This window comes from Stegostoma tigrinum, chromosome 16 (assembly GCF_030684315.1).
Source record: "Stegostoma tigrinum isolate sSteTig4 chromosome 16, sSteTig4.hap1, whole genome shotgun sequence".
Taxonomy (NCBI): Eukaryota; Metazoa; Chordata; class Chondrichthyes; order Orectolobiformes; family Stegostomatidae; genus Stegostoma; species Stegostoma tigrinum.
The window spans coordinates 15231064-15255828 of record NC_081369.1 but is presented as its reverse complement, the minus strand read 5'-3'; the positions used below and the strand labels follow the sequence as shown (position 1 = coordinate 15255828).

The window sequence follows — 24765 nt, the reverse complement described above, 5'->3', positions numbered from 1 at the left end:
GTCATTGCCCAAACTGCATGCCTTGAGATTCTGTTAAATAGAGCTCAAGGTGGAAACCCAGAGAGGTCAGCAGTGAGTTGCATCTGCAGATAACCAGTCTAACTTTCCAAGTGGTAAACTGGTGCCATCTAGTTTCTCACCAGTGCCTAGGACAACTTCAAATTGCATATAAATGAGGTGGGATTAGCTAATGAGATGCAAACACATGAAAATAAGGACCTTGCCACAAATAAGTGAAATTCTCACCTAGTCATTAAAATCTTAAGGGAAAAATCAGTTCTATTTATTTGCTGTCAAAGATTGGGAAGATGCCAATCTCAATAAAATTTCTTGTTTAACTCATGAAATACTCAATTAAATATTTCAAATTGAATGCGGCTCGCTCTCTTCCTCCATCACAAATGATGTGCAGCCCAGCTATTTTGTGAAGGCTGACTCTTCACTGTGATGTCACATTGTCTTGGTTCAGCCTGAAATTTAATATTTATTTTTGGCTCTTCAAAATTATCGGAGAGTGCCATTAATCACATAACCTTTGGGTGGTGTTCAAAACAAAGTGAAAGATTGGCTACACTTGGGAGGAAAACAAAAGGCAATGCAATGTTCATCCTTACAATGGGTCATAAATACCCAGAAAATGAGAAGTAGCACTAATTAATATTACCATATCCTTTCATCAGTATAGCTCACAGCATTAGGTAGGGCACTAATTAAATTGTGGTGAAAATTAGATCCGTTAAACTACAAAATGGGAGGTTGTTAAGTTTAAATCATTTTTGAAAAAGTCATGCCCTGAAAAACTTGGCTCGGCAATTGCCAGCAATACTATTTTTGGATAAGATATAACGGCCTAGACCCTTCATCAGAAAAGGGGGTTGGGGAGAGGATTCTGAAATAAATAGGGAGAGAGGGGGAGGCGGACCGAAGATGGATAGAGGAGAGGAGAGGAGAGGATAGGTCAGTCCGGGGAGGACAGACAGGTCAAGGAGGCGGGATGAGGTTAGTAGGTAGGAAATGGAGGTGCAGCTTGAGGTGGGACGGGGGATAGGTGAGAGGAAGAACAGGTTAGGGAGGCAGGGACAAGTTGGGCTGGTTTTTGGGACGCACCGTTGGGGGGGGGGGGGGGGGGGGGGTGGTGGATTTTGAAGCTGGTGAAATCCACATTGCTACCATTGGGCTGCAGGGTTCCCAAGCGGAATATGAGTTGGTCTTCCTGCAACCTCAGGGGGACATCATTATGGCACTGCAGGAGGCCCAGGATGAACATGTTGTCTAAGGAATGGGAGGGGGAGTTAAAATGGTTCACGACTGGGAGGGGCTCAACTCCCAGTCGTGAACCATTTTAACTCCCCCTCCCATTCCTTAGATGACATATCCATCCTGGGCCTCCTGCAGTTTTAAATTGTGCCCCCATAGTCCTGGATTCCCCTGAAGAAAAAAATGCTTTCAGCATTTAGCCTGTCAAATTCCCTCACAGCCTTATCTTTCGTGAAGATCACCTTTTACTCTTCTGAACACCAACAGTATACGATCAACCCTTTGGTTTCCTCAAAAGTAATCCATTTACCCTAATTGCGTGAATAAAAACAAAATTCCCCAGATGTCAGAAATCTGAAACAAACACAAAAGAATGCTGGCGAACATTAGCAAGTCTGGCAACATCTAGGTAACAAAATAAAGCTAAAGCTTCAAGTCTGGTACAACTCTTCCTGCATTAACTAAGCTTGAAACCATAACTCGTTCTCCACACAGATGCTGTCAGCCCTGCTGAGTTCTTCCAGCCTTCTATTTTTAGCCCAATTGCTTCCTGTTCGCTAGCAAGTCCTACATTAAAATAGATATAGATAGATAGATCACCCACAACATGCTGAGCACAACATGTGCTGTTATCTTTTATGTGGAACCTTACAAAACTACGTTTGTAAATCCAAATGCACTATATCTGCTGGTTGCTCTATCCAGCCTGCACATTACATCCTCAAAAGAACTATAATAAATTTGTCAAACAACTGCCCTTGCACAAAATGTGTTGATTCTGATTACATTATGATCTTCCAAATGTCATGTTACTGCCTCTTTAATAATGGATTCTGGAGTTTTCCCCTACAACAGATATTGGATTGAAACAAATATTAAAAAAAACATGTAATACAAAATAGGGAGGCCATGCTAAAACTATAGAAGGCATTAGTTAGACCGAAGCTGGAATACTGTGAACAGTTTTGGTTCCCTTATCTAAGGAAGGATATACTGGCACTGGAGACAGTCCAGAAGAGGTTCACTCGTTTGGTTAGAGCATGGAGGAATTTTCCTATGAGGAGAGTTGGAGTAAGTCGGGCCTGTACTCATTAGATTTTAGAAGAATTAACATGGTAGGTACAGAATGCTGGTTTTTCCTTTGGGAGAATCTGGAGCCCGATGGATTAATTTCGGAAAGGGACTGCCTGTTTAAAACAGAAGTAACAAGGATTTTTCATGTCTAAGGCAGCAGTGAGAATTTACCATAGAGGCTATACATTCAAGGCTGAGATTTATTCCTTTACTGATTAAAAATCTAAGGTTATGGGGTAAAGGCAGAAAAGGAGAGTTGATGATCGTCAGATCAGCCACGATCTCACTGAATGGCAACAGCAGACTTGATGAGCCACATGGTTTACTTCTGCTCCTAGGTTTAATGATCTTCTGGAAAGTTAATTCTATCATCTCTGCCAGCATAATTTCAATGAACGTGGATGATGGTTGAGTAAGCATTATCTCTTATTCTAGTTTTGTATCAATAAAGGGGCTACATTTGTTCAGGGTCTCATCTGTGACTGATGCCAATTCAACTAATGGGTTCCCTCCCAGCAACCTGCATTACTTTGCTTTTTTTTTTGAAAAAAAGTTTTGTGCAGCTCAGCAAGGGCTCCTGCATGTTCAAGCAGTCATGGGGTTGTCAACCAGTCTCAGTAGCATCTACGTCTCCCCATGGTGTTGCCGAGGTCACAGATGAGCTGATCCTCTAATTAGACCGGCACCAGTGGAACGTCACCAAATGTCTTTAATAGAACAACAAGCAAGGTTGTGTCTTGGAACACAGCTGCACAGGTCTTGCTGGTGTTCAGCATGGACTTGGGATACCTTTTTGGTATGGCTTCAAGATCCCAGGAAAACAATGCAATAGGGAAGATTGGTAAGAAACACCAAATTGTTGTGTTCTACTAATGGCACAGCTGACAAAATAAGTGTGATTTAGATTGAAAAGGCAAAATGCTTTTCTTTATAAAAAAATAATTTAAACTTTTAGCATGTTGGAACTCAGTAAGCTAATGAAGTGAAATGCTAGTGAACAATTGAGCTTTATGCCTTAGCTGAACCTAGTCATGGCAGGAGCTCTGCAACGCATTTCAAGCGTTCAAAGATGGGAATGAGAACGACTTCAAGACAAGTCAATAGTTTGTTAGCTCTCCAGTGACCCCTGCTGGAAAGTACACTTGCATGGATGCATCAGACAATGAAACATTGGGCTTAGTTGCGAGACCACTCAACTGATCAATATTTTCTCTGCACACTAGAAGAATAGCAACTTGGCCCAACTGTCAAAGGGTTAACAAGCACTGGTCAAAGTATGTCAATAAGAGCAAGCCAGCTAATGGACAGGAAAGAAGATCAGAAACATTCTGTGTTAACACAGCCAATGCCAGAAACAAATGAGGCCATTAAAGATATTTCGAGTCCTATGTCTATAATGTGGAAAATGAAAATACTAAAGAACAAAATTCTGCTAAATTTGATTTCAGTGAATTATTAAATGTTTAGAAATCAAAAGTTCACTACACTACTTAACAATTGAATTTCACAATTTTGTTAAGAGACTGAATTCAAGTGTTAAAAAATGTGGCAATATTCACTTTTAAACAATACCATGTTCCATTTTATTGTCTTTTTCAAACACAATACTCCAAGCGGTTTTGAATGTCTCCAAAGGCTTTCAGACTCAATCTATTAAAGTTATTGAAAGGAAACAGAATTTATCCCTTTTAACAGCGACGTCTAGGAATTTGGCTCAACAGACATCAACCAGGATGTTGCCTGAATGGAGTATTTCATCTACAAACAGCTGGATCAGCCTGTGTTTCTGTCTTTAGAGCAGAGAAGGCTAAGGGTGGACCTAATTGAAGTGTATAAAATTATAGACAGTGTGGACAGAAAAACAGCTATTCCCCTTAGTTGAAGGGTCAAGAACAAGAGGGGACACTTTAAAAAAGTGTAAAGAAGGTTTAAAGGGGATTTGAGGAAAATTAATTTCACCCAGAGAGCAAGTAGAGGTCTGGAATGCACTGTCTGGAGAGCAGTTGAGGCAGAAAACCTCAATCTTTGAAAAGTACTTCAATGAACACAAAATAACTTAACAGTCAAGGTCTAGTGCAGGAAAGTGGGACTACTACAGAGAGTGTACTTTTGGCACATATATTCCATGGACTGAAGGGCCTCTTCTATTCTTCATGATTCTATGAACAGTAGTTATGTTGAATTAACAATTTACAATGCACTAGGAGACTTCACTAGCCAGCTTGAGTATAGTATGGTGAGCCACCTAGGCACTTGGTACAGAACTGACAATGCTATTGCCATAGGCTAGACAGTGAGCTTATGCATCACCAACTGCAGGCACTCAAATCTTCAATCCTGCTGTTATAAATCGGGGGTATCCATTATCATTCTGCCAATACTATATAGTACACAGTTTGAGATCTTCAAAATGGCTGCACACTGCACAACACAAGAATATAACTCAATCTTCAAACGAGGGCCAAGTATTTTGATTCAAAAGTAAATCAAAACCAAGTTATTTTGACATTACTTTGAAAGATATTGAAGCTTAGCCTTTTGAACGCAAGCCAAAACAGTTTGTTATTTTACCAGTAGCAGAGAATAATTGAAAACTTACATGGCACATATATAGTCACAAATTATTTTGTTTTGACAGGTTGATCAATTCCAACAAAGTAGCATTCTGCAGTCTGATTGCCATAAAATAGAGTATTAAAATGTTATAGCCAAATTTCACTTACCCTCTTCCGGGACTCTTCAATAGCTGACAGCAGTGCATTATCACGCTCATTCTTCAGAAAACCCTAGAGGGTAAGGAAAGTCACATCAATGACAGTGCTTGAAATGCTGTCACACTAGGTTTCACGACGGCATAAACTAACAACACATTACTGCACAGTCTGCATAATTAGTAAATCCAGGGAAGGGTCTTTAAAAAATCCATGGCATATTATCAACCTACTGAAAGCAATTATCCACAAATGCCTTGAACAATTTATGTCAGACACATTATGCGCAACTGTGGAAAAATTTAAAAAGACATTGTGAAAAATCGAATTGATAACGTAGCTCAACAGGAATGCTGAAGTATCTGAAAATTTTAATCACGGCTGCTTACCATTAAATTATATCAGAGAGTTGCGAATTCAGTATATTTAGATAATATATTCATATCTACTGCTTCACATTTGGGACAAAGTCATTCAAACATGCACAAAAAACTATTACGGAAAAATAAGGAGAAATGGCAGTTACCCACGTCCTCCCTCTCTCTGCAGGGATATCCATTACTCTTTAACCTGCATGAGAATATACTGGCAATGACAAGTGGAAAATAATTCTAATTAAATCTATCTTCTTCAGTGTCATTTCTCACCCCCAAACAGTAAAGAGTGTCTTCATTCACTTCCCCCATTCTTTGCAGCATGTGCTCAATGGTGCAGCAATCATTCAAAAGACCCCACCCCATCTCAGAAGTCTGATGGACAATGACTTATGGCTTGGAATAGCAGTTATAAAAGGATAATGCTGCAAAATTATGAGATTTAAAATTTATTGAAGGAAAATGATCATTTAAAATCACTGCTTCCTCCATTTCAAAATATTAAACACCATGTTAAAATAACTTGAGCGTTCCATACCTTTATCTGTATTGCACATTTCTAAGAATATTGCAATGTGGAAACTAATCAGTATTGTGTTAATAATTAATACATTTGCATTTTCACCAAAAAAAATCCATTCTAGTTCTTGTTCACATATGGAGGTAGTTTTTTTTAAATTTTCCTTATATACTGGAAGCAAAAACTGGGTTCAACTGCAAACAGGCGATATATGACGCAGTTACTTGACACACCCATGTCTTCAGTCAAGTCCTTTGAAACAATGGATAATTAGAATATGTTTGAATGGATATATTTTAAAACAAAAGGGAGGAGTGCAGCCAAGACACACAAGATTGTCACAATGCACAATCATACATAAGCAAATAAAAGTTAATTACAAGCTTTAACAACGAATTTACAAGCCCACATCCGAACAGTAATATGTAGTAATTCATATTTATAACCAACTAATCCTAGACTGGGATTCAATTCAATTACTTTTTGCAGACAACTAAATGACACCAACATTAATTAACTTTAAGTTACTGTGCATTTGATTATAACTGAAAAATTGCCAAACATTAGAAAAATGTAATGCCAAAGTACGAAAAGATCTAAAACCAGTTCAAACCTTTTACATTGTAATTCTATAGCCAGTGAGATGATGCATTTTATACAGCTATATCTTAGTAGTGTTGTTAAAATTAGAGAATTTCACTGATGAGCTTAGGCATATTTAGGAAACATCTTGTCAGCTTTCCTAATTTAGTGAACCAGGGAAAATAGTTCAGTATGAAAAACAAAAATAAGTGCTAAAAATAAGAAACAAAAGACCAGAGAGAGGAACAGATTCAGCTATAGCAGTGTGAGCCTTCAGTACAGTTTACTGATGTCCTTTGCGGGGAAGACTGAGAAAGAGGGGGAAAGTCAACAGATCAGACAAAGTGTATTAAGGAGCAGGATTAACACTACTGGTCCAGCATCTGTACAGCTGCCATTTCCAGTTGTGAGTAATATTGGACAATGAATTGCTTTTAAAAAGCACTCAAAAGAATATGCCCCAAACAGTTTAAAAATACATAGTTCAATTAGCCCATTATACTTACTAGTGAGTAAACTTCTTGAAAACGGAACAATTGAAAATGGAAACTGATAAGCAGACGCATTACGAAGCTTACGGATTCAGGCGCAGCATGACCCCACCCTAAAATTAGCTATACGTTGGTTCTTACATGGTCACAACATAACCAAATACATTCAAAAATCAGTTTCCTTACCTGGACAATTTAAAAGGAATGTAAATGGGTTCAATGGATGCACTTGAAGGAGTTTGTTCGCATAGATATACTGCAATGCTCTACTTATTAATACATCTAATGCACTCAAGGCTTTCTGGGGTGTTTCATACTCCAGATCAATTTCTGATGCTGCATAACGTATATCTTATTCCTTTGTACAGCAAAAAGAGCACAAAGATTCTTAGAACTGTTGATACAGTCAACAGTCCAAGAGGATAAATAACAAGCAGCTCAGTGTCTAGGGAGCTGAAAATCAGCTGAGTCTATTTCATGAGTGCATGCACCGCAGTTCACCCAGTCCACGGCACTGAAAAACATGCATCTATAACCATTCAAGCAGTCTGAAGCTGGCTGCTCTGATGTGTGCTACGGTTTTAGGGTTACACAGGGATTTTTTTTATTGTTAAAGGACTGTACCATATCAATTTGACGTTTGAGAGGCGGGGGGGGAGGAGGAGAGACAGAGAGAAAGAAAGATGTGGTGGTGGGGGGGGGGGAAGAACGTGGAAAGATGATTCAACCTTTTTTCCTCCTTTGGCCCACTGCAATTTATGCTAATGGGAATTTTTGATGACTTCCGACATCCTGCCTTGAAATCAGGCTAATAATCCTTTTAGCTGTCATGCTTTGTTAATGAGGTAAATGCGGCTGCAAAAATGAAGCAACACTGGGAGCTGCGCAATTTAATCACAGATGTGAAGCTATTTTCTTAAACTAGCAGCCTTTATTAGCATATGTCATGAAGCATGGAGAGGAGATGTAGTGTTTTCTCCCTTCCCTTATCCAGTAGGAAGGCTGACCAGCTTCCGCCATTTAAACAAGCAATATCAAAGTGCTGTTTCTAACCGTTAAGTGCAGCTGAGAAATGCAGCAGAATTAATAGTACTCAGATGGATAGTGACAATACAGAGCACATTAATATGCTGTTGTATTAGAATTTGATTGAGATTTCTTGCTAAACAAGAAATCACCTAGCACGCCACATTAAAACAACTGCACATTCTTGCGTTCGGTCTGCAACGATATGCTAATACTGCAAATATTGCAAAAATTAATCATTATCATCAATAATAGATGATTGCATTATTAGACCAGATGCTTCAAGATGAATACAGTAAGTATGTTAAACTACAGGTGGATTATGAATTAAAACTAAATATAAACCAAATCAATAAGATTTTTCTGTAGTGTAGACGCATGTTACTTAGTGTAACAAAAGGATCTCAGAATACAGTCCCATTGCAGGCTGTAGACACCATAGTGTCAATCTGGTTATTAAACACTAATAAGAGTTTTCCACATTAAATATGATATTTATCCTGAATTAATTTGGATTTAGCCAATAAAGCTGCAATTTTCCCAGTTTCCCATTACTGGATTATTTTTATATCTACTTTTCCACAATACCATTACAATGCTTTTAATGTCAAATGGAGGGTTACATCTGGGTCCAAAAGGTATGGCGTCAAAATGTAAATTACAAGCTGTTCTCAACGATCAGAATCAGGCCAGGTTATTCGACGCAATCAGGCAATGGCGCTGTCAAACTGCAGAGAACCAAAGAAACTTCTAGAAACAGCAGCACTCATTCAATTCAGATCAGGAATGAAACAACTGACTACAGTATGGAGCTGATGGTGAGTCATTTTTTTAAGGTGTAAATTTACAATGTATTTATTTTACCCAAAGAACTTCTTTATGGGTGAATGCCATGTCTTTAAAGTTGTTGGGGGGAATGACACAACTCTTATTGGTGTGAAATCTATTAATTGTAACCTATTTTGATTTCCAGAAACTGGTGCAACTTAACACATCCTGTAATTTGTGTGCACTTTCTCATTCTCAATTAATTCACAATGGCAAAAATAATCAGATTTGAGTTAAAGTGTGAATCTCACTGTACAATTATTATGCGATGTCAGCAGTTTCACAACTATGAAACCCGCAGCAAAGCCAGAATAATAATTATTTACAAAAGGCAGGTTCAACGTAACTCAAAACTCAACAGAATTGGTTTCAGGGAGCATTTGGCAGCAATTTAATGTTAGGGTTCAGTCGGCAATGAATAGCACTTGCTACTTTCAGAATTCATGGTGTCATCCAAACCGGTGATATAAATTATAGCTTCACTACTTAATCCTAAGCAGCCGGTCCATGCAGTTGTCATCGTACTTTGCTAAAGACACAAAATTCCTTTCATCCAAAATCAACAGGCCAACTTGGAAGATTAGACTAGCAGAATTTCTGCAAATAATCACAACTGTTCTAACATCATACTCACCACCTTCTCAGTCTGCAGTAGTCTCAAAATCAAATGTTCGTATCAGGGTATCATTCAGCTGTTTCCTCACAAATTCAGAATAATAGGTCAGAAATGTCACAAGTATGGAAACTTTTCTTTTCAGAAAGAAAAGTCAAACTGGAATTATCAACGATTTTAAATATGTGTCATTCTGAAATGTTATAAATTCTCAATCTCCAGAAAAATATAGCTTTAGAATCCACACAAGAACCTGAAAATCTAACATTTACAGTGTTGAGTTGATTGGAGGGATGGGGGTGCATAAGAGACTGGGTGATGCTAACTAATATTTTGTTTCTTCATCTTTGAAGTGTGATTTGCACCTATAGTCAAGACTATTGACATAAACCTTCTAACAGAAAATTGCTCATAGTCCTTCCACACTTATTTAGGAGATGGTGCTCTGCCAAAGCAGTCACACCCATATAATAGACGAGTCCACTGCCATTCTGCTACTATATAGTAGGACAGTCTCAGTGGTCTTCATCTAACAGTGCTCACTAACGACACTGGGTATCCAAAAAAACCTAGTAACCGAAGACAGGCCCCTCATCTCAAATGGAAAAGAAAATCCTCTCATTGCTTGCGGTTGGAATACCATTGATTGCACATTTCAGAGATTAGTACTTCGAGCAAAACCTGTTGTGGTAAAGTTGCTTTCGAAGTTACAACAACTTAAGTAATGATGAACAGTATTAACTTTTCAGACTGTAAGAGAAAAGGGTAACCATGTGGCATTTATTGCAAAATTTGCAAACACGAGAGTTCAGCAGTCACTTGGAAATAACTCAAAATTAGACCCTGCCCTCCATTCTAACAAGCAGACTTAGCAATTCTGAGTTTAAAGGTGGTGGGTGTGCAGGAAAAAGGGGGTGATATGGGTTTCTGCGCTGTCCTTTCAATCCTGTAACCTAACAAAGAGAAGCATGAGGAAATGACCAATTTGGGCAATTTCATATTCCTGTGACACATGGACCAGCACAAGGCCAAAGAGTCGTAGTACATTAGAAAGATGCAAAAAACAAAAAAGATATGCTCAACAAGTTACTTGAAGGACACCATTTCAGAAAAGTCTGGCTTCAAAGTAGTAAGAACTTGGTTCCCTCTTTGCTCTCCCCCCTAATGAGGTCGGTCAGCATTTGAAAGCTGAATAACAGATATTTAGGCTCAAAATAACGGAGGTTTTGAGGTTATCACAAAGAGCATGAGAATGAGTTCAAAACCACTGCTTCTCCTTGAAATTAAGGAAACTTGTTAAATTTAGGAAAATACTTATATTAAACTTGCATGTCATTGATTTATTCCTGCTTCTATTTTCCATGCCAATGACACAGCAACTTTTGTCATCTGCAACTGAGCAGCTACATGCTCCAGTACAAAGTGAGCTTGTCTGCACATCCACGTCAGCAACTAATAAATCTGACCTGGCAGTAGCTTTAGGCTACTATTAAGTTATTAGTGTAAATGTAAATCTGCTCCCCCCCAACTCCAACTCAATTTTCTCCATATACTGTCGGTAATACTATCCTTCCGGCTTTTTCCACCATCTCCGATGCATCATCTGCCTCAATCCCTATTAGCAGAGTTTTTTCATCCCTAGTGGTTTGTTAAAGGCTCAAGGGCAAGGTTGATGCAGCCACTCTGTGTGGCCTGCTGAAAGTGTCTTTTCACTATTGTAATTTCATACAATCATACCAAAAAATCAGTCAATTTACTTAAGAAATAGGAAAAATGCCGACATTCCATTTGCAATCTGCAATGGAGCAGCTGCCCATGACAGACACCAGCAAACGCGCCATTTCCAGTTCCTGTTTCCTTTGCTACTGTATTTTTAATATTCTGTCATGAGGCGATTGCTCTTTATAGTGACGTCTATAGCCACCTGTAAAGTCAAAAACTCATGACTACACAAGAACTGCCATCTTATTGATCAGGCACACCAAATTAGTACAGCAGTGCTACACTGGAATTTCAGCAAAAGACTTCTATGCCTTCAAAATTAATGATCCTTAGCACTGATTTGCACTAAACCTGGAATCGGACGGTTTATTTTTTGAAGGATGGATTTTATAGACCCCAAAATCACATAAATATTTCAAAGGACATGCTGAAGATTTTGACTATAAGCAGCCTCAGTGATGTCTAGATTTGTTCATAAAATTCTCTCGTTCATCTCTGCCCCAACATTACTTCTCCTCAAACTGCTGATACGCCAATTTTTTGAAGGTTTTAGGACTTTTTGCAACTGAATTGGAAAGCAAGTGGTATGTTATGCTCCTGCGTCGACATCCTTCCAACACAATTGTTTGTTGGATGTGTGCACAATCTTTAAGGTGTGATGTCTTGAAGGTGCACCTTTGCCAAAGGTTGTGAAGATCAATCTATGAGAGGAAACTACCAAGTATGATTGTAGATGCTTTTGGCATTAGCAGCTGTTCCCATTTGCTGTAGCAACAGGTCATAGCGAATGGAAGCCCTTAAGATGTGATGCTAGTTCCCTTTTGTCACCAGCCAATGACATCCAGGATTGATGGTCGTAGTTTAGGTCCCTCAAGTCGCACTGTCAAGAGTGGTAGTCTAGCTCTGGCTATGTCTCCATCCAAGAGGATTCTGGGTGCATGGCCTGCATTCTATCCTAAAGAACATAGTCAACCCACTGAAGTCATCTCAGTTTGACTTATGGTACATTCTTGGGTGCTTTGGGTTTGAAGGACTTGTGATACTGTCCAGCCATGATGACCTACAGACAATGATGACAGAAACTGACCTTCCTTTTGCATAGGCTTGATAAACCATCAGCTAGGTGCTGTCCCAAATGAGATTTGCTAGTTAGCCAAAGGAAGAAGTCGGTATTTCTAAGTATTGAGCTCTATATTACTGAACTTACTGACCATTCCTAGTAGAGTGTCACGCAATGTGACGGAGATAGATACACCACCATTTTTGTTATGAATCTACAGCTTTGTTAACACTCAGGAAGAACAGGTTACAGGCATTAGAGAAGCATTCCACAAATCTTTTTTGGTGACTTTCAGTATGGCAAAGCACCATCAGCATTAAAGAGTTTCCTTAAAATAGTGCAATGTGTTCTTGTTTTCACTTGCAGTTTTAATAGATTCGGCAGCTTGTTGTATGAGTTTACAGTCTCAATTTTATACTACAAGAAGTCGTTTGGCCCATCATATAAGTATCCGTTCTCTAAAATGGAGCTGCTCATAAATCTTCTCCATCTCTGTCCAACGCCTATGCATCCTTCCCAAGATATTGTGTCTAGAACTTGAACAGCTTACCCCAGCTGTGGCCAAACTAGCATCTTTTATCATTTCAAATAACTTCCTTGCTCTTGCACACTCTGTCCTTATTAAAGCCTAGCAAACTTTGTTTTATTACCTGTTCTCAACTTGTTCTACCATCATTGACTTATGAATGTATGCACTTCAGAGTTGTATTTTTTGTTTTGTATTGTCACTCCGAGTTCATCCTACCAAGATGGATCATTTCAGCTTCTCGAAACTGAACTTGATCTTCCACTTACCTGCCCACACCTCCAAGTTGTCTATTGTTTTAGAAGATCCATACTGTCCTCCTAATGGTTTACAATACTTCCAAATTTCATATTAAAGTAAAATATTTCATATTTTTCACAAAATCCCAAAATGGTGGTGGCAGAGTAGGCAGCTTCTGGGCTTGTCCACTTTGTCTCCTTCTCTGTTTTACCTCATTTTTGTTGGCAGAAAGCAATAGGAAGGCAAGGTCCAGAGCATGGCGGTGGCTGCTGAGACCAGAATGGGACTCTGACAGACGACGGCAAGTTGGCTGGTGAGCCCGGACTGGGACCCTGGCAGGCAATAGACGGACGAGCTCAGGGTCCCAGTATCAGCTGCTACATTGACAGAGATTACTTTGAGGTGGAGGAGGAATGTTTTGGATGACTGCAGGGACAACAGCAGCTCCTCATGGACATTACAATGGAGTCCAGTGGGTTGCTTCTGCAGAGTCTTGCAGCTGGTTGTAGATGGCCTGCTTTGACAGCGGCTTCCAGCCCGGTATTCCAACGTGGCAGACTTGCAGTGATACTGTCTTTTCCCTGAACCAAGGAGCCATGAAATTTAATTAAGATTGCCTGCCTTAATTTTTCAAATTTTTTTTAATCTATGCCTTGTTATTAAAATAGGCATGGTGGTATGACGACTTAAAATACAAGTGACAATAAATGACTATTCTATTCACGTTGTTTGAAAATTCTGAAATTGTGCCACGTACAGCAAGGTTTAGATTAGTTATGTATTTCACAAAAAGCTTTAGGCCCCAAACACACTTATGGAAATCTATTAGCCCTCCCCAGCCCAAAAAATGCACATTAATTGTTATTTCTCTTCCTATCATTCAATTAATTTTGTATCCATGTTATTATAGTCGCTTTTATTCTATGAACTCCAACTCTGCTCCAAGATCTACCAGGCAGCATTGTATAAAATGCCTTCTGGAAGGCCACGTGCACATCAGTAGCACTGCCCCGATTAACACAAAAATAAACTGCAAAGTTAGATCAACATAATTTTCCCTTAAGAAATGAATGCTGGCTCTCCTTAAATAATCCACATTTATCTGTGTAAATATTAACGGGTTTCCAATTATTATTTCTAAATAGTGCCCCAAAGTTAAACTGACTTCTGTAGTTACTTGGCTTATTTTTACAACATTTTCTTGAGCAAGAATATAATGTTTATAGTTCTCCAGTCCTCTAGTATCACCCCATAAGTCAAAAGGGAGACTGAAAAATTGCCAGTGACTCTGCAATTTCCATCCTCACTTTCCTCAGTGATGAACAGTTCAACCTGCACCAGTGCCAGTGCCTGGTCAACATTAAGTACAGACGAATGAATCAATTTTAAACGATTTTAACCCTTTCTGAACTTCCTTCTCTTTTACAATGATTTTCCTCTTTGATATAGTCAGATGCACATATAGCCATGTTCACTGTCTCAATGCGTAAATACTCTTTTTAGCCTCACCCATCTTTCTTACCACCTTTTAACAATTAACATATCTAGAACTCCTTGGGACTTTTCATATTCAACCTGGTTCTCGATTGTATTTTCCACCTGACATCTGTAATAATTTTACTTTTTCTTCTTTCACAACTTCTACTTGTGTCATCAGACAGCCCTCGATTTATTTGTCCTACCTTTCCCTTTTAATGGGAAATTCCTTCACTGTACCCAAATTGTCTCTCTTTCAAAAGGTGGCTCATTGTTTAATGACAGTTTCTCCCAACAATTTGTTATGGACTAAACCAAACCCCGTTCTAACATATCAAGACGATAGCCCAGCCCTAACTCTTGCTGAAAGGCAAGTATATGGCCATCTCCAGCACATCGCTCACCTTCCTGGACCTCTCAGTCTCCATCCCAGGCAACCAGCTTGTAACTGATGTCCATTTCAAGCCCACCGACTCCCACAGCTAACTAGAATACACCTCCTCCCACCCACCCTCCTGCAAAAATTCCATCCCCTATTCCCAATTCCTCCGCCTCCGCCGCATCTGCTCCCACGATAAGACATTCCACTCCCGCACGTCCCAGATGTCCAAGTTCTTCAAGGACCGCAACTTTCCCCCCCCAGTCATCGAGAACGCCCTTGACCGCGTCTCCCGTATTTCCCACAACACATCCCTCACACCCCGCCCCCGCCACAACCGCCCCAAGAGGATCCCCCTCGTTCTCACACACCACCCCACCAACCTCCGGATACAACGCATTATCCTCCGACACTTCCGCCATTTACAATCCGACCCCACCACCCAAGACATTTTTCCATCCCCTCCCCTGTCAGCTTTCTGGAGAGACCACTCTCTCCATGACTCCCTTGTTCACTCCACACTGCCCTCCAACCCCACCACCTTCCCCTGCAACCGCAGGAAATGCTACACTTGTCCCCAAACCTCCTCCCTCACCCCCATCCCAGGCCCCAAGATGACATTCCACATTAAGCAGAGGTTCACCTGCACATCTGCCAATGTGGTATACTGCATCCACTGTACCCGGTGCGGCTTCCTCTACATTGGGGAAACCAAGCGGAGGCTTGGGGACCGCTTTGCAGAACACCTCCGCTCAGTTCGCAACAAACAACTGCACCTCCCAGTCGCAAACCATTTCCACTCCCCCTCCCATTCTCTAGATGACATGTCCATCATGGGCCTCCTGCAGTGCCACAATGATGCCACCCGAAGGTTGCAGGAATAGCAACTCATATTCCGCTTGGGAACCCTGCAGCCTAATGGTATCAATGTGGACTTCACCAGTTTCAAAATCTCCCCTTCCCCTACTGCATCCCTAAACCAGCCCAGTTCGTCCCCTCCCCCCACTGCACCACACAACCAGCCCAGCTCTTCCCCCCCACCCACTGCATCCCAAAACCAGTCCAACCTGTCTCTGCCTCCCTAACCGGTTCTTCCTCTCACCCATCCCTTCCTCCCACCCCAAGCCGCACCCCCAGCTACCTACTAACCTCATCCCACCTCCTTGACCTGTCCGTCTTCCCTGGACTGACCTATCCCCTCCCTACCTCCCCACCTACACTCTCTCCACCTATCTTCTTTACTCTCCATCTTCGGTCCGCCTCCCCCTCTCTCCCTATTTATTCCAGTTCCCTCTCCCCATCCCCCTCTCTGATGAAGGGTCTAGGCCCGAAACGTCAGCTTTTGTGCTCCTGAGATGCTGCTTGGCCTTCTGTGTTCATCCAGCCTCACATTTTATTATATGGCCCTGCATTCCAGATGTGATTTGATCAGTCAAGCTTACAAGGCTTTAAGCAAAATACTACTTTGGTACACCACAGTCGAAATACAAAAAGAATTGCCATAACTTTAACTCTATCGAAATACTTAAAATATGATTTAACTACTTATCAACTGTTCTATTAAAGCAACATTCCCTAAACCACACCATTAGGAAAGGCAAATTCAACAAAGCAAATTTCCCTCACTTGCAATCTCCAGCAGTCCAGAAGAAAGGAAAAAACCAGAAGAATGAATCTAGCAGAGACAGAATGCAAGCTTTATGCAGCAGTACAGAGAGAGCTACATCTAGCAGTTTCAACTCCAAAACCCCAACATCAACAATGAAAGCAAAACTAAAACTCTGGGTCTGTGACAGCCTGACTCCACTCACTTATGCTTCCTTTTTTCTCGATAAAACTCGGAGCTTTTTACTCTGCTCTCCATGGAGCAGACACCTTATAGCACCAGGTTTACAACATCCCTCTTCAAGAGAAACCAGATAGAACAAATCCTTCTTAGACAGCACATATTGTCACAAACCTACAACATCAATTTATTCCACCCAGATCCATTCTTTCCCCAATTAAATGGATTTTCCCTCGATTATTCTCACCCAGGATTGTTCATTATCCTTTTCCATTGTCACCATAAACCTTCTGACAGCGATTTCTATCCCCCAATGTCGATCCACTAAAATTGTGTCAATTTGGTCCAACTACATTGCTAAAAACAAGTTCAGCAGTGCTACCTTTCTTAGTGAAATAACATACTGCTAGAGAAAACCATTCTGAACAAAGCACAGGAACTCTTGCACCTCTCTGTCTCTATGTTACTACTGTTGGAGTCTATACTCAGATAATTGAAGTCCCCATTATAATGGCTCTAAATTTTTTCCAACTCCTTGTAATTGCCTTGCAGATTTGTTCCTCTGCACCTTTCCCACAGTTACTGGCTTACAGACTATCCCAAACCATTTAATTGTACTTTTGTTTGTTCCTTGCTCTAGCTGAATTAATTCTGCCATTGACCACCTTAGGATCTTTTCTCCAGAAATGCAATGCTCTCCTTAGTAAATGTCACCACTCCCCCCGCCTTTTAAATTCTTTTTTCGTTCTTGAACACCTTATATTCAGGAATATTTAACAACCACTCTTTTCTCAAGGACATATTATGTGTTACAACCACAAATCTATATTTCCCCTTGGTATTATGTTCCAGCAAAGCAGAAATTTTATTTACCATTCTACATGCGGTCACATAACTACATAGCAACCCTGAGTAAAGTATCCCTAATTTCTCTGACTCCATTAACTTATCTTTCACTATTTGAGTGCTCTATCTTTATGAGTATTCTAGAACTAGTGTGCCAGGAAATTCCTTCCATATCTCCAAGAAAGCGAAGGTCAAGAGCACAGAGAAAATGATATTGAAAATGAGACTCAATAGGGGCCAGGACACAGCCCTTTCATTCCATTCATCACTCTGGAACAGTCGCCAGCATTGGAGCCAATCAATCAATTCACACGCCATCATGGAAGGAGTGGATGAAACTGAGGAGCTTTGCTGGTTGACCAACCTCTCTCAAAACCTTGCAGAGCCTTCCTTCTGCAAATTCTGTTGAATGCTAGTGTGGGATTTGTAAGAGAGGTAATACCCTGTTCTCTACAACTTTCCTTATAGTCGAAGTACGGAGATGATCATGTCCACATCAGCACACAAAGTGGATTCCAATTTTCGGTAGCAAATAAACGAGAGCCTTTTAAGTAAAGCCCTCATAAAAGGTCACCCACATGAAACGAAAGCAGGAGATGTCGCTGTAGTTAATGCAGTCTGTTCTTTTGTTTTCAGTGTGATGATTCTGGCATCCTGCGTGTCCTGAATTCCAGCAGACATCTATTTTAATATTTTGTTCATGGAACTTTGGTGATAAAGTGCTGGTGGAGCCGGCGTTGCCTCTTCCTAATTCTCTCTTCACTTGACAGTGAAGAACAGAAATACATGTCCAAGTCTGGGTGTTATGGGGCTTGGTGAGGATCTTGTAGTGGAGGTGTTTCCTTGCATCTACTTCCCTTGTCCTTGTAGATGACACAGTTAGCAGGTTTGGAAGATAACGCCAAACGAGCCTCGACAAGCATCTTGTAGATGGTACATACCTCTATCACTGTACATTGGAAGTTCATTTCCTCCACTAGCAATGTGATTGACAGGGTGCCAGTTAGCTGGAATGCTTTATTGCCGTGGCACGGTATTTCTTGAGTGTTATTAGGGCTGCCCAGGGTGTTGATGGTGGGGGTTTCAGCAAAAGAAATGCCATTGAAAATTAAGGAGTGATGGTTAGAATCTCTCACTGAAGATGGCCATTACCTGGCATATGATGCACAAATGCTACTTGTTAGTCCTAGCTTGGTTACTGTCCAGATCTTGCTGATAAAGGTCATCAATTAAGCAGCTGAAAACGTTTAGGTCTAAGCCATTTCCAAAGAACCTCTGCACTACTGTACTATGAATGAGATGATTGACTTCCAAAAACCACAACCAATTTCCTCTGTGTGAGGCTCCAGCCAGTGGGAATTTTCCTATGAAGAGGGAGGAAGTAAGTAAGTAAGTCTATACTCCCTAGATATGAGGAGGAGATCTCATTGAAATAAATGAAGTTCTTGAATGGCTTGAACGGAAAGACAAGAGAATATTTCTTCTGATCAGGTGGTTGAGAACCAAGTCTTTGGGTCAGTCTCAGAATGAGGGATTAGTCATTCAAGACTGAGATCAAGAAAGGTTTCTTCATGCAACAGGCTGTGGGTCTTTGGTTAAAGGAATTAAGAGATACAGGAATTCTGCAGAAATGGGAGTTGACATAGGTGGTCAGCCATGATCTTCTTGTTGGCATCTTGAGCAGACTCACAAAAGGTCTACACCTATTCTTGTTCTTATGTTAGATTCCAGTATACAATTCCCATGACTGTTTGAAACAAAGTGCATTGTCCTAATTTAGGTCTGTTCTCCAAACAAACCAGCATATTAACAATTTGGAAGTATTTTAAATGGTAAGTAGAGTACATCAACAGGGCCACATGAATATGATGGGGGTGGGGGGAAGGGGAGTACAAATTGTACTGGTGTAACAAATTCTATTGCTTTTGGAACACTCGAGTGCTATTACTGCTAGCAGTCATCGGGAGTCTATTACCAGCCATGTTCTGAGCATTCAAACTAGACAGGAATACAAATCGCTGTTTCAGGGCTTGACCAGATTTCTGAATTAGGATCTTTAATGAGGTTACCCATAGCTGAGCCCATCCCACTAAAACACACTGGTGGTGAGCAAAACAGGGACTGTAGGAAACTGAAATTAACTCTCATTTTTACTTTGCAGATCCAAGCATTGTTGTTTTCATGCGAACATCTACCTGTTTCCAACTAGCTCTCAACTGTTTCACATTCATGGGTTTCATCTTGAGCACCTACAGTAAAATGCAGCTTCTAGAATTCAAGAACTGTAAAGTTGGTGTTTTTATCACATGACCTTCGGTTCAATATGGTAACAACCATAAAGCTGCTGTAATGAACCACAATAACAACACTAGCTAATCAACCAATGACATGCTTTGGAAAGGCAGTGGTAATATCACTAGACTAATAATCCCAAACCACAGGCTACGTTTCTGGGAACATGCGTTTGAATCCTACCATGGCAGATGGTGGGAATTTTGATTCAATAAAATTAAATAGAAGTAAAAGCTATCCAAATTGTCAACCACTTGAAATGTTTAAAAAAAAAAATCGGGTTCATCAGCCAACCTTATCTAGTCTGATCTACACATGAACTCCAGACTCTTAGTAATGCGGTTGACCACTAAATAAGGATGAATAATAAATGCTGGCCTAGCCAGCAATGCCCACATCACATGAACAAATCAAAACTGACTTTACACTGCATGGGTTGTGCCATATCTATTAGTGGGTGGATGGACACCAACTTTCTGGCTGTCAACATAGTGAATGCAGAGGTTTGGAGAGACTAGATAATAAATAATTGCATTACATCACTGAACTCCTGAAAAGGAGAAAGGACTACACAGATAAGCAAAATTGAGGGGAAAAAACAGGCAGTACGAGATAAATTACAGGTTATCATTAGTTTACTAAAGCTGACTCTAAGGGATCAGACAAAGTAATAATTTTCTTCCCTTTGGTAAAGAACATGATGCATTTTTCTCTGCCCCCAACCCCCACGCCCATACCTTCGGCATCAGAAAAGATGGACTGAAGGTTGAGTCCCAAGCTTGATAAGAGGATTCTGCAGATGACTGAGTAATGGAATGTGGCTAGGCCTTGTATGTACCTGGTCATTACTTTCTACTGAAAGCCTTCTGAGGCCTGCCTAATTTCAATAAGGACGGGACGAAATTAATAATTTCAAAGGGTGAGATGGTCAAAATGTTCAAAACATACCCACCCTCAAAATACCTTGCCTTTATGCAATTCTTTGATTCTAACATAGTGAAGGAGATTGAACACAAATCTGACATTGTTCAGAGTCCAATGTACTCTGCAGTAGTGGTAAACATTTTCTGCATCAAAAATATAGGGGAATTGTTTTAAAGCTTCTTAAAGAAACGGTTCTGTTTGAAGCTGGTTTGAAAAAGGTACAACTTGACGGCGTTCAACAGCATGTAATCTTTTGGATTCTGTGCAAATCAGTGTCCAAATTTGGAACTGCATCCTACTTACAAACAGTCAATGCTGACTCAAGTATAATCCCACAGCAGAAGTAATATTGGATTTTCCATTTCTGGAAGCTTCCACATTGCCAAAAACCAAAAAAAAGTACAATTGTTTGCTGTGAATATAAATACATTGCTCAACGGCAAGAATCCATACTTGATGCACGTCGACATTTGTAACTTTTTTCCTCCAGAACTGCGCACAGTCGTAAAGCATAGTCCCATCTATAAAGGTCTAAATAATTTATTCTTGGGGGGGGGGGGGGGGGGTGGTTGGCATTATACTGAAAATAACACAAACTTGGGGCGGCACGGTGGCTCAGTGGTTAGCACTGCAGCCTCACAGCACCAGGGACCCAGGTTCAATTCCAGCCTCGGGCAACCATCTGTGTGGAGTTTGCATGCTCTCCCCGTGTTTGTGTGCGTTTCCTCTGGGTACTCCGGTTTCCTCCCACAGTCCAAAGATGTGCAGGCTAGGTGATTGGCAATGTTAAATTGCCGATAGCATTCAGGGGTGTGTGGGCTATAGGGGGATGGGTCTGAGTCTGGGTAGGATGTTTCAAGGGGCGGTGTGGACTTGTTGGGCCGAAGGGCCTGTTTCCACACTGTAGGGAATCTAATCTAATAATCAATCAATTCATGGTTAACACAAACAGAATAATAAAACAATCGCATGATTAATTCATATGCTGGCTATGAAATACGTTCAGATGGTTCAGCAATAGTATAGAGATGACTGGTTAAACTCAAAATAATAGGTCTCATAGGTAATTGTAACAACACAGCTCTTTAAAATCAGTGTCCTGCACCCGTTGTGAACCAGATTTCAACCTTGTTCTGACTGGCAGAAATAAAATCTCAACCCTCTTCTATGAAATTCTTATAGCTCATAAAACATCGAACGGTAGAGCGCAAGAACAGGCACTTTGGCCCACCGTGTCTGTGCTGACCTTGATGCTATTCTAAACAGATCTCATCTGCCATGTGAAATCAGCTCAAACCTTACTTTGTACTATCAACCAGGTTGTTTTGCACCATCAATCTCACTCAAAGGTCATTGGATAGCAGTTGCCAAAATTGTAAAATGTCATACCAGCGTAGTGGGGAGTGTTTTTCTGGAAATCAAAAGCAAGCTGAAATTTTAAAAGGTGGGAAAGACACAGCCTGTCTGCATCTGTCAAGAAAAGGATTAGTCAAAATTTCAGGCAGAAGTCTTTCATGAGAACTGCAGTTCAATAAAAAGGCCACTGAAGACAGACCTCAAAATAGTGTGCGCACGCCTGTGCATAATATACAGTTTAGCAAAACGTGGAGGAACACAATAGGTCAGTCAACATTAATGGAGATAAAGGGCTATATTTCCATTACACATCTTTCTTTAGAAGAAACAGCCTTTGAAAACAATCAGGAAAAAAAAGGTTGAATGCACATTTAAATTGCAAATCCACACGTGGCACGGATGAAGAGATTACATTTCACTCAACAAAACTATGGAAGAAATAGTAAAAAAAAAGTTAAAGAAAGGTCAAACTTCTGTGCATGCGAGGGATCTGGAATCCTTCTCTTGCTCATTTACACATTGGTCCTTCAAGATAGCTTTCACCGGTAACACAATTTCACGTCTCCAACAGTGTCGACACCTCAAAAGGACTCGGCACAACCAGACTGTCCATTCAAAAATTGCTCAAAAACTATTCTAATTCATTTTTCTTACGCCCAGTACAAATGATTTATCCTCCCTACCAACTTCATCACCTCATGGTCAATCTTGCAGTTTGTGTGCGCATTTGCATTACTATTCAACTTGATGTTTCCAACATCATTCTTTCAATCACAATCACAAAAACAAACTACTGCCACTCCCATATCATCTCCATTTCCAACTTTTACCTCAGGCCACCTACTGCTCAAATCTGCTTTGATATCTAATAGTATGACAATTTTCATGGTTTCCTACAGGTTAGACGGATTTCCACTCACCCAAAATTCCATCAATACCATACTGCACCAAACTCTCTTAGAGTACCAACCTGTCTCAGATCTATACTGGTTCCAAAAGACTCAAAATTTAAAATCCTTGTGCATTTAAGTCTCTCCTTGACCTCAACACTCCCTGTTATAATGACCTCCAGTATGACAGCTGAACCTTGCTCTCCTTGGAACTCCCAGCAGACTGGAGACCCAGCTACTTTGTTCCACCACTGATAGCTAAGCCTTCAGTGGTCTCAGACTACTGTTGTTTTCAGAGATCTCCCCTGGACCACCTCTTCCAAGGCTGCCAAAGCCAGTCCTTTCACTGATCTTGTGGTCATGTGAGTTAGCCTTTTGTACTTTGGCTCAGCACCTTTTTGCATCTGAAACAGTTTGCAATACCTTTCTCTACTAAATGTACTAAATATGTAAAATGTTATTAACATAAGCAAATAAAAGGCAGGGGATGAAGAAAGAAAACATGGGAGCTAAGGATAAAATAAATGTGAAACTTGCTACCACCGTGTGACTAAAAAAGGCAGTACGGATATAATTTACAAGCTTAATTCTGGTTCACAGAAATACAGTTGATTTTTATTTTATTTACAATAAAATACAGGAAAAAAACAGCTCATCTCCCTCATTCTCTCTGTTCCACTGAAGTGAAAAAATGTGAACCTACAAATAAATTTCAACGTGCCACATTCGTAATAAATATGGACCAATACTTTTCCAATTGCATTATCTGACTTTAATATCAGAGATCTGCATGGACGAAACTGGTTTTAGAAGGGGATGAAATGTGGACTTAGGAGGGCCACTGTGGTGCCTTGACTAGGTTGAGCCAAGCTTATGAAAGCAATGAGATCAATGACAGTCCTGCCCTGAAACTCAGTCCCAAGTGAATAAATCCTCATCACTTTTTGATTTCTACCTGCAGTGCATGGACTGCAGCAGTTCATAATCATCTCAATGGTCATGAACTGCTGACCAGCCAGAAATATCCACGTGCCATCAGTGAATTTGAAAATTTACATTTTCCTAGAAGTTTCACATATTAGGGTACAAGTCATCTGTGGATTATTCAGCTTGAAAAAGTAATGATACCAAACATGGGAATATGTAAGTGAACTGCATTTCATGGAAGATACTAAAGTGTGAAGCTGGATGAACACAGCAGGCCAAGCAGCATCTCAGGAGCACAAAAGCTGACGTTTCGGGCCTAGACCCTTCATCAGAGATGCTGCTTGGCCTGCTGTGTTCATCCAGCTTCATGCTTTGTTATCTTGGATTCTCCAGCATCTGCAGTTCCCATTATCACTGCATTTCATGAAGACAGTTTTTTCGCAGAAGCCATTTTAAGAAAAAGGATGGGTAAGGAACTGAAAGACTGACTTTTCTTTTTGTATTGCCGCTTCAAAATTCTGAATGCCAGCACTGGTGATAGAGGAAAGAAGATTGGAGAAACATCTATTCACAAAACAACTCAAGAATTCTAAAATTTTTAATTGAGGCTACAAGACATGAATTAAGCAGCCAAGTTCTCCGTTTTAAATGCAATAACTCAAGTGCTCCAAGAACTCTTTACATTGCGTATTCCTCATCTTTCTACTGTAATAGATACTCTCCCATTTAAAACTTTATGCCTGTAAAATTCTGATGCCACGCTTATTTACTTTCTCCATGGTAGTAAGTATTAAAATTCCTCTTGCCTTCACTTAAGAAAATTTTGCAATTGCGGCTTTACCTTTGACAAGTATAACACTTAAAT

General features: G+C 40.3%; 1 protein-coding gene across 2 annotated transcripts in view; it reads right to left on the bottom strand.

Annotated features, from left to right (window-relative positions):
* Positions 1-24765, bottom strand: part of nup93 (nucleoporin 93) — a 114427-nt gene that overhangs the window by 31772 nt on the left and 57890 nt on the right. Inside the window, exons 1-2 of one of the 2 annotated variants that reach the window (XM_048547026.2) lie at positions 7196-7552; positions 5055-5117 (exon numbers count right to left, since the gene is read on the bottom strand). Coding sequence is in view for 1 of the 2 variants with exons in the window: in XM_048547025.1 (XP_048402982.1) it covers positions 5055-5117 (63 nt within the window). In the remaining variant the exon portion in view is untranslated. Of the gene's footprint in view, positions 1-5054; positions 5118-7195; positions 7553-24765 lie in introns of those variants that run through there. The other variant, XM_048547025.1, reaches the window with a different exon arrangement.